This window comes from Anser brachyrhynchus, assembly GCF_964034855.1.
Source record: "Anser brachyrhynchus genome assembly, chromosome: 3".
In the NCBI taxonomy this organism is placed as follows: domain Eukaryota; kingdom Metazoa; phylum Chordata; class Aves; order Anseriformes; family Anatidae; genus Anser; species Anser brachyrhynchus.
In genome coordinates this window covers 73,223,310-73,240,784 of record NC_137696.1, presented here as the reverse complement: position 1 = coordinate 73,240,784, position 17,475 = coordinate 73,223,310, and the positions used below count along the sequence as shown (strand labels likewise).

The 17,475-nt window shown below is 42.6% G+C and overlaps 1 protein-coding gene across 1 annotated transcript; it reads left to right on the top strand.

Moving 5' to 3' along the window:
- Positions 1–4: 4 nt before the first annotated feature.
- NUS1 (NUS1 dehydrodolichyl diphosphate synthase subunit) lies at positions 5–16,882 on the top strand. The gene is made up of 5 exons (XM_080588112.1): positions 5–574; positions 8,979–9,101; positions 11,488–11,640; positions 15,818–15,917; positions 16,650–16,882. The coding sequence occupies exons 1-5, from the start codon at positions 181–183 to the stop codon at positions 16,738–16,740; spliced, it is 861 nt and encodes a 286-aa protein (XP_080444238.1). The 5' UTR covers positions 5–180; the 3' UTR covers positions 16,741–16,882.
- The last annotated feature ends 593 nt before the right edge of the window (positions 16,883–17,475 follow it).

Here is a 17,475-nt window from a genome sequence, read left to right as displayed (position 1 = left end):
GCGGGTGGCAGCGGCCGGGCGGGGGCCTCGGGCTCAGTGAGGCGATGGCGGGGCGGGCGGCGGCCCGCTCCTGAGGCGGCGGCACCCTCCCGGCCTTCCCCTGCCCCTCCCGGCCCGCGCCGCCTCGCGCCGCCTCGCGCCGTTACCGTTGCGGCCGTTGGCGCCGCCGCGCGCGCCCCCATGAGCGGCGCGGGGGGCCTGGCGTGGCGCGCGCTGCACGCCCTGCTGCGCGCCCTGCTCTGCCTGCAGCGCGCCCTGCTCGCCGCGCCGCGCGCCGCCGCCGCCGTCGTCGCCGCCTCGTGCGCCCTGCTCGCCCCCGCCGCGCTCGCCCTGCGGCCGGCCGGCCCCGCGCCGCGGCGGGAGTGCGGTGGGGGGGGCGGGAGGAGGAGGGGGCCCCGCGGAGCGGCGCTGAGCCGGCGGCGCTGGCGGCCCGACGGGAGGGCGCTGCGCAAGCTGCCGGTGCACGTGGGGCTGGTGGTGACCGAGGAGGAGCCGAGCTACGCGGACATGGCCAGCCTGGTGGTGTGGTGCATGGCGGTGGGCATCTCCTACGTCAGCGTCTACGACCATAACGGTGAGTGCGGGGGGGGTGCCCCGGCCCCGAGCTGGCCAGAGCCCCTGGTGCCCGGGCGCCGTGCCCATTGGGGTCTGCTGGTGGAGAGCCGAGGGCTCTGTGCACCCACAGGTTCGGTTTGAGCAGGGTACGGACATCCAGGGCTGGGTGTGGGTGTCAGTAGCCACCTGTTTTCATGCATTCGTTCTCCTGTGAAGAGGCAGTGTTGTCAGGTAGTTGAACTTGAATGGGTACAGCCTGCTGGTGTGGTGAACTGAAAGAAACGGTCTGCGTTCAGCATAAGCACCTGTGGTACATGAAGCTTGAGTTAGCTCTGGGTAAGCACATGCGAAAGCTCTGGTGTTGTTTGTGTCTGATCTGTGATTTCATTTGTTACTGGGTCTCAGGCATAAGGCACTCTTGCTTTTGTGGATATTTTGATTCCACATCACTCAGAATCATAAAGGTTAGATCTGAGTTTCTTCTCAGAAGCAATCTGAGCAAGCAGATTGCTCAGATTCTGTGCAGCAATCATGGAAAAGTCCTTCTCATGCTATTTCCTGTCGAGAAGATGAAACCAACCATATTCAAGATTTCCTTAGCTGAACTTCCTGCCCAGCTGCTGAGGGATAATCCGCAACTGAGACTAGGCAAGCTTTCAGCTCTGAAGAGCTGATAATCCAAGAGATGGACGGCCTCCTATGCTCCTGTCCTCTCTGGAGGAGAGAGCTTCACGCTGAAGATCTCGGTGCGCTTAGTGTCAGTGGTGAGACTGTCAGACACCAATGTTCAGCTGTTGTTTTGAGCCCCTTCTGATGGCCATCTAGAGATGTCATGTAAATTAGACCAGCTCTGTATGTTTATGGCAGGGTAGAGGTACTGTCTGTAACACTTGTCTTGTAGTCGTCTTTCAGGAGAAGCTCAGCTGTGCATCCTACCAAAATAGGTGGTATCTGTTGCGATCAAGGGAGCAAAAGCATCTGTGGAGGCCTTTCCCTGAGCATAGGCTTCTGTGTGTTTTGTTTGTTTTTTCTTTAATGACTGCCACTGATAGCTCTTGTTTCATGTCTGGGCCTTCATACATGATATAAGACTCAAGTGGCTTGACTTTCACCAAACTTTCTAAGATCTTTATAAGTAACTGGGCTTAACACTAGTCACTTACCAATTTAAACTGACCTGCATAGGGCCGTTGCAGAACTTTGTTACATTGTGTTTCAGTGGGAGAATACTTCCTTCCTCGTTTGGAAGCCAAGCAATGGTATAGAAGGTTTGCGTGTCCTCTCAAGGACAGAGAAGGCAGTGCCTTCTGAAAAGCTATTTATGTGTTGATGTTTTTGCTCTCAGCTTGGAAAGGATTCAACCAGGCTAAGTGGAGCAGACCCAATATTGATAGTAAACAAGAGTAGGAGTTTCCATTGTGGCCTGAAGAGAGAGACTTGAGTGTATGGGGTCCCTGTATTTTCTGCTAAACCTCCAACTATCTGCAATATTGCCTGTTGCTTCTGTACACTTAATCTCTTCAGATCTCTGCATTGTACTGTGCAAATATGTACGTGAGCTGACCTGAGGAACAGATCCAGCTGAGAATCACATTTCTTAGTGCTCTCGCTTTTCAGATTTGAATGATTGCAAAGTGAACAGCGCTGAGCAGGGAGACAACACTCGCAAATGCTTAAGCAGCCACTGTCACTGAGATTCTGTCTGGAAAGGAGACGTCAGAACTTCTATCATGTATGTTTTCACTGTGGAAAAGCTACTTCTGCTTCTCCAGAACACGTGCTGAGATCCAGTCAGATCCAAGACTGACTGTTAGAGAGGACTGTAAAGATGATGGCCAGAAATGACGAGGTTATGACCTCTGAAGAGGATTGTAGTTGAAGTAACCTTGCAGAACAATTGTCTTTGTCAGCAGTTCAGAAATAAATTATTTTGTATAGAGTTTGTTTGCTGTTCCCATATATTAGTTCCTAGCATGCAACTTAACATGGGTGTAAGTTTTGTTAGTATCCTTAAAATTTGAAAATGTAGGTGTGATCTCTTCACTTTCAGCTCAGGAAATAATATTTTTCCATAGCTAATTCTATTAGTCCCTTTGATATGCTGGTTTAATTAGCACCTTGAGTTCCAATTTGTTGGTACATAATTGATGAAGGCAAGCCTTAATCCACAGCAATGAAGTGGTTTTAAATCATTAGCTTTTGCCAAACTCTCAGGCTTGATGAGATTAGCCTGCTATTACACTTCCATGTTCTTCACAGGCTTTCACTGCGTTTTGTGGGATACCAGCCATATCTGTGCTTTGCACAGCAAAAGGAATTTGAGCCTTTTAAAACGGTGTCAGAGAGTGAGCTCTGAGCAAGTAGTCATTCACGTGGCTTGAGTGTACTCAGGCTGTTGGTGATAGCGGGTATTAGCCTTTCCTTCCATGCTGAGCCTCTTACGGTGCCTGGATTGAGCATCGAGCGCTTCCAGATGGGCTTATGGCTAAGTAGGGCGTTGCAGTGCCTCACAGACTTGTTGCTAAATCTAGTTCTGAATGGTAGGCGACGGATGGACGGAACCCTCAGCAGTAACGCTAGTAAGTGAAACTGGAAAAAGTCACGTACTGTGTGCTCCCCTCAGTAGTAGAGGCTGAATCTTGGTTGTGCTTCGCTCATTTTCATCTTCTCAGGTGGTGGGACTTAGCTGTGGTGTGCTGAGCTGCTGCAGTGAGGGGCTGTGCTCGTACAGCTGTACCAGCCATTGACCCAGCAAAGGTGTGCTGTCACCACTGATACTGGCCACAAAGAAGACATGATGACCAGGGCTCTGCTTCTTAATTAGATGGAGTGGAGTGTGCTTTGTTTCTTCCTTCACTGCATCCTTGTAGTAGTGAGATTTTTCTCGTTGAAGCAGGAAACTTTGTTTACAAGAGTGCTCTTCCATGGCTGTGTCCTCTGGAAGGAACTGTTTTGTCAGCTTCCTGTAGAAGGCTTAAATTAAAAATGTGACCTTAGTTGGATCGCCTATGGGAAAAAGGGGGAAGTGTGGCATTCTTCCGAGAAGAAGAAATAGCAGATAAGCTGGTTGTGTGTTTATAGTAGTGACTTTCTGTATTTTTGACAAACTGACTAAAAAGAAGATAGTTTTCATATTCATAGCTCTTCAAACTAAGTAACTGCATCCCAACTGACCCCGGTGTGTTGCAGCAGCCGCACTAGTAACTCTAAGGGCAGCTTGGCTGCGGTTAGCTGAGTCTCAAGGACAATGGCAAGAGAACCCGGTACGGTACAGAGACACCGAGTAATACTTGGGGATCCTTACTGAGTACCTGGCTGTCTTCTCTGAATCTGCGAAAATCAGTGTTCCAGAAGACTGGAGTACGAGTCCTTGCATAATGCAAGAGAACTGTAATACAAATAGCTGTCTTGTGCTGTAATAAATGTGGTGTGATATGTCTTGTGGTGTGCAAACCAGACACTTTTCCCAAGCAGGGCCTAAGATGGCATTCTTGTGTTGTCTCTGGTGTTTAGGGGCCTTTTTCTTTCTCCCAGTTTTCGAAATACTTCCTGACTATGCAACAAATCAAAGCACTAACAAGGTTCATGCTACAGTGTGTGCCTTGGTTATCAAATTCAGATTGGCTAAATCTTGATTTAAATAGGTTTTTGATCAAGGATTTATTTTTGTGGACTTCTGTGTTCCCAGTCCTATTACTTGGTAGAAATCCATCTATGCTAGTCAAGATCTTGTCTCGGAGGAAATAATGCAGCTCTCCCGCAGTCAGAAGGCTGTGGCTGCAGTTACGGAGCAGCAGCTGAGCTAACCTGCTGGGTAGCCTTTGGCCGGTATTAGATACCTCCTCCTGTTAAAGTTATTTGCTAGTCATGAGATGTTCCTTGAGTGTTATTTCTGTTATCAGAAGCTTTCCAGAAATAGCCTGGGACAAGTCTAGAGCATTTTCAGGGGGCATGCAGAGTCTTGGCATTTCAATACTTAGAGCTCCTGAAGAGATGCTTCTGCTTGAAGTCTTGTTAAAGCCTGTAGTACTACTTTACTGTGGTGAGAACTTGAGTTTCTTTATACTGGATTTAGTTCTCCAGTGAACTTTTACTTCTGACCAATTTTCTTTTAGAAATTCTTTGAAAGAATAAAGTACAGTAGGAAACCAAATAATCTTTTATTAGCTGCAATCTAGCCTTCTAGGCTCCTCCAGACTATTTGGTAGTTGAGTAGATGTGATCAACGCATAAAACTATTTGTGTACTCAGTGTGCTCACCTAGATGGGGGAGCCAAGTGCGTCGTGGCTTTGTGTCACTGGAACACTTGATACCAGCGTCGTGTAGTTCCTGCTGTGGGTCCTCTAACCCTGTGAAACTTCACATTGAGCAACTGTTTCGGTGTTCAGCTGGCGGGTTCTTCAGACAACATATGTAATACGGTCTAATGCTAATCTGTACAAGGTGAGCTTCTTATAGGCCTGGGTAGTATGGAAGCAGTAATCTTTTGGCTGCTGGCGAGCTCTTGTTGTCCAGGCACAGCACATCCCTTCAGGAAGAAATGTGGGAGGAGTGGTTGCCTAGTGCTGCTCTGAATCCTTCCTGCTTGGTTAGCTATGGCTTCAGTGGCTTCAATATAGATGAGACTAAAGTGACTTCAGCTAGTTTCAAACGTGGCTTCTGTTTTTTTCTGGATTCTTGGAATAGAAGAGCCTAAGGCGTTTCCTAGCTCTTAGTGTCCTGTAAGGTCTAATGACACAAACCCCGCTTTCTTCCAATAACTGCAGCCAGCATGATCCAACATGGGGATGCAGGCAGAAGCTGTTCTTGGGTTATAACAGTTTCTTGCAAGTACATTATTTGAATTGGGTTGAGATCTGATGTTTCCCAAGCTGTTAATAGTTCAGTGCTTCAAACAGGCTTGTTACTGGATGACTGTTGGCACTGGAAGAGAGTTGGGAAAAAGCAGGTAACTGAAACGCCATGGAGATGTGTTCTTCCTTACGCTGAGCTTTAGTAAGGTTCTCTTGTAGGGAAGAGACTCTTCTACTGTGTCTTACCAGACTGTGCTGCTTTAAATAGCAAGGCAACTGAGAGTGTTGAACCCCATGGGGCTACCGAGCCGTGAGCAGGTGGTGGCTGTGGTTGTCCGGCTGGACGAGTGGCTGACGCCACCTGGTGCTCCTTGGGTCCCGGGGGTTCCCCCAGTTCTGTGCCCTGCTTCTGCTGCACCTGCACACCTTCATGATCTATGTTCGTCGGTCTCTATGCTGCAGCACCACAGCTGATTGCGAATGGCAGCGCTTGTGACTACTCTAGAACAGAGCCCAAGGTGTGTCACAGAAAAGACCTGTGTAATGGCAGGGCTATGGCAGAAAGCCCAAGTGCTTCTGGTTTGCCTCAGCTGTTGTGTGGCTGGGAACTAATGATCAGTAGTGGGCTTGCAGCTTATCTTATAGAAAGAAGAACTATACCTAGAAATCGCTAACGCATTCTCAGTATTTGTTTTAAAAGCATAAAACAAGGGAAAAAAATGAAGTTTTTCTTTCTGAAGAAAAAAGAAAAACTTTGAAGTTTTTCTCTTGCTTTGGGAGTGGTAGTGCTTAAGTATACATAATTCTTAAAGCACTTAACTTGCTGGAATATACACACTCCTCAAGCATGCTTTTCAGAAACAAATTATTTCTAATTGGGAATAGTGAAAATCTCATGTTTGTTCTATATCCAAAACCCTGGTAGTGCTGTAATCTTCCCTGCTTAACAGCAAACAGTTATAGCATTAGTAAAAATTATTAGATCTTTCGTCAAACTAACTTTCCTATTGAAATCATATTATGGACTCGCTTTCAGCTTGTATGGAAGACTGAACAAAATTGGGAGGTAGTTTTAAATGAAGGCTTACTTGCCTGCCTTGGGACACTTGAGTTGTGTTACTGAATTGCTACACTCTGACTTTTTCACTATGTTTATCATGCATAAGTTAGCAACAGCATCTTCAGAACTAGCTTGAATATATTTTCAAATTAAGTTTAAAAAAATTCACCTTGTAGACAAATTGAATTTTGGAGATATGGTAAGGGAAGGGAGTGCGTATCTGAGCTACTACCACATAAATAATTTTCAAGTCAAATGTGAGTTTGGTCCATGTGTGCTGCTGCCTGCATCTTCTCTATCCTGTGCAGTCGTAAGAAACAGTCTGTTGTGTGTTGAGTGAGAAAACAGTGACAGAGTAAAGTTCCCAGATGCTGTTGGCTTTAAATGAAATCCTTTAAATTAAATCCCTCTGATGTGCTTTGGGGTCATCTCTGCAGGCAAACTGCAGCTGTGTTGAGGTTGGCGCATCAGCTGGCATTCGATGCGGAGGCCTTTCTCAAAAGGTATGCTACAAATGCACAATACAGCTACAACAGGCTACAGCTTACCTGCTATTCCAAGAACAAAGTAGGATCCTGATTTGAACAACTAAAGAGATGGATGAGCTAACTGAGAGTAGAAGTGAAATGCTGGTAATGATCAGCTAGAGCTCATTGATGCATGTGGCATGTCTTCAGCATGGACTGCGTGCATGAAGGACTTGTTTGTTTCGGAGCTCAGTAGGCACCTTAGTCTGTTCTCCTGTCTGTTCTCCTCAGTGTCTTCATTTACTTCAGAGCTGAAGAGTGGATCCTTAAATCTGGCCCACCAGTCTGTGACTGGAATAGCAGTACCTTCTCATGAGAAAAGAATTGATGATGTTAGTGTTGGGTGGGGAAGGAAACAGCAGCTGTTTCCCAGATCGGGAGCTTTCCCTGATTTTGCCAACTCTTTTTGTGAATATTGAAGGTTACATCTTGGTCTTGGAGCAGCTGGAAACCAAGTGACTTATAGGTGTGAGGCACACGCAGCTTTGTACAGATTCTTCTTGAAGATGGCCCTGAATTAGCAGTGCTGTAGCTGTGCTGCTGCTGACCTGAAGAGTAAGGAAGATGTTCAGTGCTAATGCACAAAGCAGGCTCATCCAAGTAGTCCTATCAAGCAGTATAGCATAAAGCAATCTCAGCATCTGATATATATGAATATACACTAGTAAGCAGGAGCACAAAGTATAACAATTGTGATGAATTCAACATCAGTGAAAGTGTTGCCTGACGCATGTGTCTGTCAAGAGTGCTGAGATCTGCTCATCTGTCAGGATGTGAAATCAGTTATAGGCATCCCTAAGATGTGTAATGAAATAAGTTATATTTTTTGCAGGAATTGGCCAGGGTGTGAAGAAAAACACGTGCGTTAACCACCTGTTAGAACCTCTAATGAAGTCTATATAAACCCACGAGCTCACGAGTATATTAAATGTGTTGTATGTCTTCATGTTGCAAACTAACTCCTGATGTATCATGGTCTTAACCCAAAGCTTCTGTGCTGTTTGGCCTACTACCGATGTGGAAACTGCTGGTGGAACAGTTTCTAATCCTAGAATCAGGTTGAGGTGATTAAATCATAAGCATGACTGGGAAGTTGGGTACAAATTTGGTGTTTCTTGAGTGGTAAGCTGATTGTCTGCATGCTTTTGGACTGGTCAGCAGAAGTCCTTGACGTAGGATCCCTGAATGAAGCTTAAGCTCTTAGTAACAACCCCGAATGCCCAGTGATGAAAGCATTATCAGTTCCTAAGTAAATATGCTTAGCCACACTCTTGCATTGTAAATATTTAAGCTTTAACACTTAACCGTGGCTTGTAGTTAGAAATAGTTGCATGGCATCACTATTAAAAGCTAAAATTTACTCCAGAACAGAAATCCAAGTATGCTTGCCTAACCAAGTTTTTGTAGTTTCTTGTGTTCAAAATGCATCTACAGTAAGTGTACGAGTATTAAGAAGGCCTTGGGGACTGCATTGCTCCTTGCAATATGTAGCTTGTGAAATTCTCATATTAGGAAATCTGTGGCTTTGGCAATGTCACCTGACACACTGATTTAGTCTTCTGGCTCACTTTGTGGTGACTTGCTTTGATAGCCCTTGGCCTTAATGATGTGGCGGTAAGCGGTAGCTGATGTCGATAGGAAATCCCTGGCAGTGTGGGGCAGTGAAAAAAATTGGTGTTATGGTGACTTGATCTTCCTGTGGTGGTAGGGTATCGCTGTCAGACTGGTGCTCAGCATACCAAGGACAGTGAAGTGATTCTTAAACTATCTGTTATGCAATTGCAGCTTGCTGCTTAAACCAGGCTGAGTAAAAGAGGAACAAAAGCACATGAGAGTTGTCTCCCTGCATATGCTCTTGCAAGGTCACTGAAATTAGTCACGTGCAGTAGAATTTGCTTTGGATTCTTAACCGTACTTGTGAAATCCCGTTAGAAACCAGCACTGACTGCCTGATTCTTTTTTTCCTCCTTCACAGTATCAGATTTGTTTTTGTAGTACTTTACAGAAGGTGGCTGATGTGCAACCTTTTTTTTTTTTTAAAGGTATTTTCAAGAGGAATAATTCAAGACTGATGGATGAAATTTTAAAACAGCAGCAGGAACTCTTAGGACTAGATTGTTCCAAATACACCATGGAATTTGCAAATCAAGAGAAAGCTGATCAAGGTAAGGTGGATTGTGGCTGGGCAGGGAATTGGTATGACTTTAAATAGCTGTATATAAATCATAACTGCTTTTACTTAAGTACATTTCGCTGTGCTATGACCTTGTCTTTCATAACCTACTGATTATCAGAACATGTACAGCCTTCCTGAGCTAGTATTAAACTTTCACTGTGATTGCTTATTTGTAACTAATAGTGAGGTGTTGTTCTTCCCTGCTCCTAGCAATCATTACTGCCTAGGTGGATCTTCCCTTTAGCCTGGCTATTGTGCCACACACTTTAATGTATCAGTGCAGCTCAACTTCTCATGGTTAGAGTGAGAAATTCTCTTGCTGAGAGTTGAAAAAAGCACTTGAGCTAGTGTAAGGGCATTGATGTTAGGCTACAGTGCATGTACTTCCACCTTGCCAAATTTACGCTCATACATCAAAGCTGGGAGGAAGGAAGGGAAGAGCAGTATCATCGGTTGTCATATTAATGGGTAACCAGGAAGGGAAAGGGCTTAAAAAATAAGCTCTTGATAGTAATTTCTGCAGGAAGTAGAAAACAGGAATATATTTCAAGGTGAATGCTCCTTATTCAATACTATCTGTTGTAAGTATTCACTTTTAATAAAGTATGCTGATAGGCATACACACTAGAAGTCCATGTAAAATGTTTTAAATTACTTTTAAATTAGGACTGTGCCTCAGAGGGATAGGCTGATATTTACAGCTTTTCTAACTACAATTCATCATATTTAAGCAGAGCGTAAGTTTTAATAACAGATTTAAGACAATCATATTACATCGTTTTTTCTTTAACTCTTTCTACTACACCTTGCCAGCTGTAGTACATTAAACTGCATTTAAGGTGCTACTGGCAGAGTTTTGCTTCCCCTACAAGAGCTTACAGGGCAATGTGAAGTCCAAAGTTGTAGTATTAAGTTACCTTTGTAAGCACCTTAGGCTAAGATGCTAGCATTTACATGGAAACATCTGTGTTTAGTGTTCTTCTTATTCCTGTGAAGACTGAAATAACTAGAAGAGAGTAGAGTAGACCTGCTGTTAATGTCTTAAACTCTAGCACACTTAGCTGCACTTATCTCAGTTGGGATATTCATGTTGAGTTCAAATGAACTAGTGAAAGACTTCTCAGACTTCCTGACTGAAAGGATACATTTAAATCTCGGGAATTTTTTGTACTGGAAGTCACGAAAAGCAGAGGTGGCTTCTGTTCTCTTTAGAATCTTTCATTCTTACACAGAAGGCTCCATAGCCAGACCAGATGCTTCCTACTTTGAACAACTGGTTTCTGTCCAGTTTATAATAGGAAACAATTTCTCATTTCTTGCCAAAAGTAAAGCTAAGCGTCTTTTATCAGCACTGATGTGATGTTAAAGACTATTTCTCTATATGACAAATCAATCAAATGTTTTCAAGAAAATTATTTTATTGTGGTGACCATTGATAGAGCTTTTTTGAGTGTTCTTAGGACTGCATTCTGTCTTTTGTAGTCAGATTCTGCAGTTTTTAAGAAATGCTGGTTTTTAAGTATCTGGTTAATAACTGTGATACGTTTTGTATCAGTCTAATGTGTGCACAGGTACAAAACACAGTAACAGCGCTAGTATTTAACCCAGTTACCTCAAGCTGTGTTTAGTACACTGGTGAATTGTAGTCTTCAGCTTCCTTTAAGTCTGCCTCCTAGGTACTGTATTAGAACGCACTGTGATGAAAGTTGTGTTGTGTGAGAGGACTCCTGCCTCACAGTAGTGTAGACGTGGATAAGGTTGTTGTGAAATGTCCTCTTAAATTAGTCATAATTACAGACCAATGGATAAATTCTGGTAGTATTACTTAGCTTCTCTGTAGTAATCTTAGATCAATATTGCAACTCTTGCATCAAGTATGAAGTGCTATGGAAATCCTCTTATCATATACAGGGAGGGCCTTGAAGTAATCATACTGTCACATGAATGTTCAAAGTAGCTGTTAAAACACCTTCCTCCTATAGGATAAGAATTAGATTTGCTTTTTCTTCACTGAACTGCAAGTCTTCCTGCATTGCTTGCCACCCTCAAGTCAATAGCTATGCAGCCTGTCCTTACTGCTTTGCCTGACAGCATGATAAAAACCAATGTAAATTCCTTGGAACAGCCTCTGCGTTTCAAGGCCAACTTTAATTAAACTGCATCTCACAGGACTCCTCAAAATAGTTGCTTCAAGCTTGCTTTTTAGTAATACAGCAAATCTAGATGTTTCTTACCCATTTCTGTAACAGCTGGATGATGTATGCTTCTGTATGAAGTAAACCAAGTTACTTTCAGTCGTATATTGTGTGAATATTTAAAGCACATTCAAAGCAACCATATTTCTGTTGCTTTTAAACTGTGTTTTGTACTTTCAGTTTTAAATTGCCAATCTACATTGAAGGTGCTGTCTCCAGAAGATGGAAAAGCAGACATAATAAAAGCTGCTCAGAACTTTTGTCAGTTGGTAGCACAGCAGCAAAGAACATATACAGACCTGGACGTGAACGAGTTAGACAACTTGTTAAGTAGTAAGTATGACATGGTCTGTGGGGAGGAGGGGATGTTAATGTGTGTTCTTACCATGATAAGCGTTGCTTTCTGACTTATGCTAAACATTTCTTGACGTTTTGTTGCTGCTTTCTGTTTAAATAAAGAGCCTGAAAGGAAACCCTAAGCTAAATAGGGAGTCTGATCTTTATAGAACATCCCACAGAGCTTGTAAATTCTGTAATGAACTTTCTGAAAAAAGTACTGCTGAGATAGTTGAAACTAGATTTATACCTAAGGTTACTTTCTTGGAAGATAGCAAGCCACAAGTCTGTGTGAGTCTTTTTCTAGATTTAGTTAGAGGAATTAAAGCTGTTATAGCTGCCAAACTAGTGCCCTGGGTGCAAATGGTAGTGCACTTGCTGATCGTTTGCTTCTGTGTAACTCAAATTAGTTATTTCCATTACTAATCCACACAGATTACTGACTCTGCACTGAGGTGCATGGCTGCATGCAATAGTTGTGCAAAGGGCAGGGCTGCCCTCATCTGACATGAAGGAGGAGCAGTTTAGATAAAGCCTTCAAATTCCTAGTCACACTACAGAGCTGGAATACTTTATCTTCTTTCCTAGAAGATCCATGCATGTTAATTGTGACTGACTACCCTGGCAGGGTTTGAGTTTCAGTTAGCACACTTGAACTTGGATGTCTGCAGGCATGCTGTTACAGTGTGGCTTCCATTAACTGAAGTCTGAGATTTTTTTGTTGTTCTCAAATAATTGGTCAGCCGGATTGCTGGGCAGATTGACTGCAGTGGGAGTTGAGATGCTTTTAATCTTAATGTCAAACTAAATTCTATCCCTTCAGCATACTGCATGATACTTCCTCACTGTAATGGAGTGTTTAAACAGATGTTTAATATGATACCTCAGGGAGTAATGTAGATGTCTTAGATGCCTATTATACTCCAAAGGTGACTTAAGGAAGGGAATAACTGCCTCCCTAAAACAGTCGCTCATTGGGAAGAACTGGTGCCAGTGATGCCCATGTATGTGTTTTGGCCAATGCTGCTGAACTGAAGCTTCTCCAACACTTGTTTCTGATCTTCTATCCTTGTACTTTAAGTATCTGCATATCTTAAAAGCACTAGGTCTAGTCTGCATAGCCTTAAAAATCAAGCAGATCTATTGTTCAAGTAATGCGTGATAGCTGAACGCAGGAAAAGAAATCTTGATTTTTAGTCTGTCAAAACTGTAAACTTCTCAAAATAGGCAGCTTAACCTGTGGCTTGTAACTAAGGATAGTATCTATAACTAGTCCTGCTTATTAATTTGCTTGGTTTTAATGTTTAGGACAGTTGGAAGAACTCATCTTTGATGACCAAGTTAGCTGATGAAACTGCTTGTCTTAGTTGTAGTCAGGCTTAGCTTCTGTGCATCCTTAATTGCAAGGTATGGGATGTGAAGGTCTGAGTTGCTGATCACAGTTGAGAGGGAATTCTGAAAAGCAGTATTTGAGTAGCTGTGTTCTTAGGGGTCATGGTGACTTCTGTAAATCTTTTTTTTCTCAGATATTAATTTAAATACCTGGTAATATAGTTTATTTTATAATTTCTTATGTTTAGGATGCTGTTATTGAAGTCTGGTTCTTAAATGGTGCGGTTCTGGGTTGTCACGTGGAAATTTGGGGTTCTTTATCCATTCTTGCTCCAATTCTTACAGCCTGGGTTTTCTCCACTGTAAGTGTACTTTGTTCTGAGCAATGCCTCAGAAAAGCAGGTGCCACTGCATTGTAGCATTGTCTGCTTGCTGTCTACCTTCCCAGTAAGGAATATGATTACAAGGTTGTTCAAGTTGCCCTAGAAAATCTATGTGGAGAAGGGTGGTGCTATCAACTTCACAAATTCTTTCACGTTTTCCTTACGGAACTCCTGATCTAGAAGGGATGTTGCCAGATTCCTGTCCCTTGGTTGTCCAAGTTTTTTGGCTTTTTGTTCAGATTCTGCTCTCAAATCCTTCTGTCTTTTGTGTGCTAAACTTGAAGAGCACTTTAACCTTAGCAGCTCTGAGGGTGTTGCCACATACAAGTATCTGTAGTGTTGATATTTGCAGGTAGGGAAATGGATGCAGGGTGGAAAGCACAGTACTGTGTTTTAATAGGCTGTTCTGACAGTAATACTACAGTGTCCGTTCTCATTTTCCTTCTTCAGATAGGAACCAGAAGGAAATCTTAGAATTAACTGGGCTGTCTGAAGGTCTTTTCCTGTTTGAAAAGCCATTGCAGTGTTGAAGATCCTGCTGCTGAGCTGGCCAGCTGAGGAGTACTCAGCTTCTGAATCAGCTGATGAGTAAAGCTGTCTGCTTCCACCAGAATCCCCGCTTTAAGTATTCACTGCTTCCCTGCCGAGCTGTTTCAGACTAACATACTAGGTTCCCAACAAATCAGCAGCTTCTGCTTTATACTTCTCTCTTTGAAATAAGCTCTGAGTGGTGGCACAAGGCATTCTTGTATCTAAATACTTCATTAGAAGCGCACACACTTGGGAAAATAGCTTATTTACCTCTGGCAGAAAGATTACTATTGCAGTGATTCAGTGACAAGGGAGGATGCAAACTTTTTTGAAATCTCCAGCTTCAGTTTCAAAACCTGGGGGGAGGGAAATCAGATGGGACCTTAATTCCCTGTTTTGTTCTTCCAGTGTTAAGTTCCTCTGAGTAAATTTAGGCTTGTATAAGGTTCTTGATTGCTTTAAAAAAAAAGTGAGAAAATTGGTAGATAACATCTGAAGTTCAGAGTGGGAAGACAGCATTAAGCTTTTCATCTGCTGAAGGCAGAAATTATGCAATCTAAGCAATTTGCAGTTAACTTGTGGAATAAATGGGTAATGGGAGGGATAACAAGAAATACCATGCAATAATTGTGACTAGTTGCAGCATTGTAGCAAAGTAGAGTTACAAATGCTGGAACGCTTTTTCAGGTGAGCTGGGTAGGTGCATGAAGATCAACTTACTTGTTTGGTCCCCCTTGGTGTTAAACTGTTTTCCACACGTTGCCTTAAGCAACTTGCTAGAATTAGTAGAGAAAGCTGGACTAAGGCTGTTCTAAGCTTATTGCCTCTCGGTCAGAGTTGGTCTGGAGTTCCTTAGGCATGGCAGAAGTGTATGGAACATGGATAATGTCATTTGGCCACTGTTTGCCTTCAACCTCAGAAGATCAGTAGGAAGCTTTTATGTTAAGCAAGACAGCAAACTACTAAAGATTTAATTATCTTTGCTTATCTTGGGGAGACTTCACTGTGTATCAAACCACAGTATTTGGTCTTAACTTTTGGGGGGAATGAAATGTAGCTTTTTGGTTTTTAAACACCTGTTTGTATGCACAGTTCCAGAGCCTGGGTAGAGATAATGAGGTCATCGGAGTTGGGATTAGAGTAGTTGAGTAATGGTGACTGGGGTCTTAGGGTATGAGTAGTAAGAATGTGGGCACCTAGTGAACTCCTTCAGCACCATCTAGTCCTGCCCTGGGGTGGATCATGCTGTCTGCTTACTAACCAGAAGAACAAGGTAACGTGTTTTTTTGCTTGCTCATCTAACCAGAAAGATGTCACCTGAAACTTTGTTGTAGAAGTTATTTTTTAAATTGCATGTCTAGCTAAATACTGAGAAATCTAAGGCTGTGGGTCTGACAGGATATTTATTACAAGATGTTCTCTTGACAGTCTGATATCAATTTCTTTTTTCAATGGAATCTCTGAGGTTTTTTGTTAGTGGTCCTTTTACTGTACTTGACAGCAAATCCACATTAAGACTGTAGTAAGTATGGGTCAGGGTGCAGTGTGTTTTGTGCTACTAAAATCAAGTTTGCCGAGACAAAACTAGAACAGGTTGGTTTTAACAGCAGTATTACGGTTTGCTGTTATTCAAAACAGTCCAACTGTTCATATTGCTGCCTTACCACTTCTTAAACTTCCTGACATAAAAAGTCCATCTGGGCCTGCAGTGACTGGCTAAGCTTTTGCTCAGTTAGTTCTGTTCAGGTTGTGCAAGAACAGTCTGTTCTCTTGATCTCTTAATTATTGACTCCTCAGGAGCCTTATTTTATTAAAAAAAAAACAATAACAATGCATTCAATTAAAAAGCAGATGCTTTAGGACTTAAAAAATAAATTAAAAAAAAATCTGGTGAATCTGACAAAACCTAATTTAATTCGTTCTTACAGGTACAAATGGATTTCCAGATCCTGATTTAGTCTTGAAGTTTGGTCCTGTGGACAGCACATTAGGGTTCCTTCCATGGCACATCAGACTGACAGAGATCATGTGAGTTGCTTGTAATTCTTGTGGGAACAGGTTGAAATATCTCACTAAAGTCTTTAATACGTGACCTACCTTACAGAAATAGCTGTAAGAGGAAATATGTCTAAACAAAGTTGTCCAGAGTTTGATATGAGGATTTAAGAACTGTTAAATGAGAACCTGTCATACTTGCAGGCTTTGTTGCTATATCAGTCATCATTAGGCAATAGCAAACTTTACTTCTCAGGTTTAACAAACAATTTCTGCCGCCTTCTAGTCTTAACAACTCAGTTCATGTTGGGGTTCCTTACATGGATTTTTGAGTCCTATGCAGGTTTCTATTTCCTTTATAATCTCCCTGATTGGATAATGCAACAATATAAGATAATGCCTCTGGATTGCTTTGCATCTTTGGCAATAACTAAACTGACTGTAGGTGCTGTACATCTCATACATGCTCTCAGAGAGCACTTCCAGGACACTTAAAAACATGTGTGGAAAGACCTTTGCTTCTCCAGCTCTTGCACAAATTGGAAGTGCTGCATGTACCTTAATGGATAGGCTTTTTTAATTCAGAGGGTGACACAATACTGGCAGCGAATTAGGGAATTGTGTGGCAATTACACTATTGAGAATAACTTTTCCAGGTTACTAAGACAAAAGTTTGCTTTCGGTAGTGGTATTCCTGACTGGCTATGACTATGAATCATATGTTTATAAAAGCTTGCTTTAACTCTTTCTAACTTGCTTTCTCAGTTCTTTGCCTTCCCACCAGAACATCAGCTATGAAGACTTTTTCTCTGCCCTCCATCGCTATGCAGCCTGTGAGCAACGCTGGGGAAAGTGACTTTTGGCTGAGCACACTGAGTCATGCTTTCCACAGAAAGGGATTGATGTCTGTTTACAAGCACCTGTGACCCATAAGTCTGGTTCATAGTCCTTTCTTAATTTATCAACAAATTCAATAAAGTGTCTTACCTTTCTCAAGAGTCTGTGTGAATGCGTGAGAATATATGGGGAAGGGGAGATTCACAGGTTTGCTTGATGAAAATGACAGTTACTGCAAGCAAAGCTGTTCAAAGCCGGATTAACCTCACTTTGATGTCGTAGTGACCAAAAGAGCATGCAAGAATTTGGTTGTGTCAAACTCAGAGGACAATGTAAACAAGAATTCTGTCTCTGGACATCCTTAAATCTGAGGAAGAACTCTCATGTGCATCAGCTTTATATTTTTAATTATTCATGGTCAGGATTTCAGAACTTAATCACTTGGTTTACTATGTATTTACTATGTAATATGTGAATTTCAGAGGTCAATATCGGTTCTGTTAACTATATGAATAGGCTGCTATTTAGCTGTCAGGGCTAAGCCAGCAGTAGGTATCAAGCTCTAGAAATATGGAAGAGGTTCCATAAGAAAAAGAATGTCACTTCTGTGGTAAGTGGATTAAGCAGTCTGCTTATTGATACCCATCCTGTGTTTTTTTGAGATAAATGCATAGTATTCCCACAGCCTTGAGTGAAGCTTCTCCTACCATCAGGTCAGTTTTCCTTGGGCATAAACAGTACTATGTATTGTTTA

What these genes read in the sequence shown, in the direction of transcription:
- NUS1 (XM_080588112.1), top strand. Translation starts at nt 181, where the DNA reads ATGAGCGGCGCGGGGGGCCTGGCGTGGCGCGCGCTGCACGCCCTGCTG. An exon ending in CAGCGTCTACGACCATAACG is followed by an intron (nt 575 to 8,978) that starts GTGAGTGCGGGG and finishes TTTTTTTTAAAG; the next exon opens with GTATTTTCAAGAGGAATAAT. An exon ending in ATCAGACTGACAGAGATCAT is followed by an intron (nt 15,918 to 16,649) that starts GTGAGTTGCTTG and finishes TTGCTTTCTCAG; the next exon opens with TTCTTTGCCTTCCCACCAGA.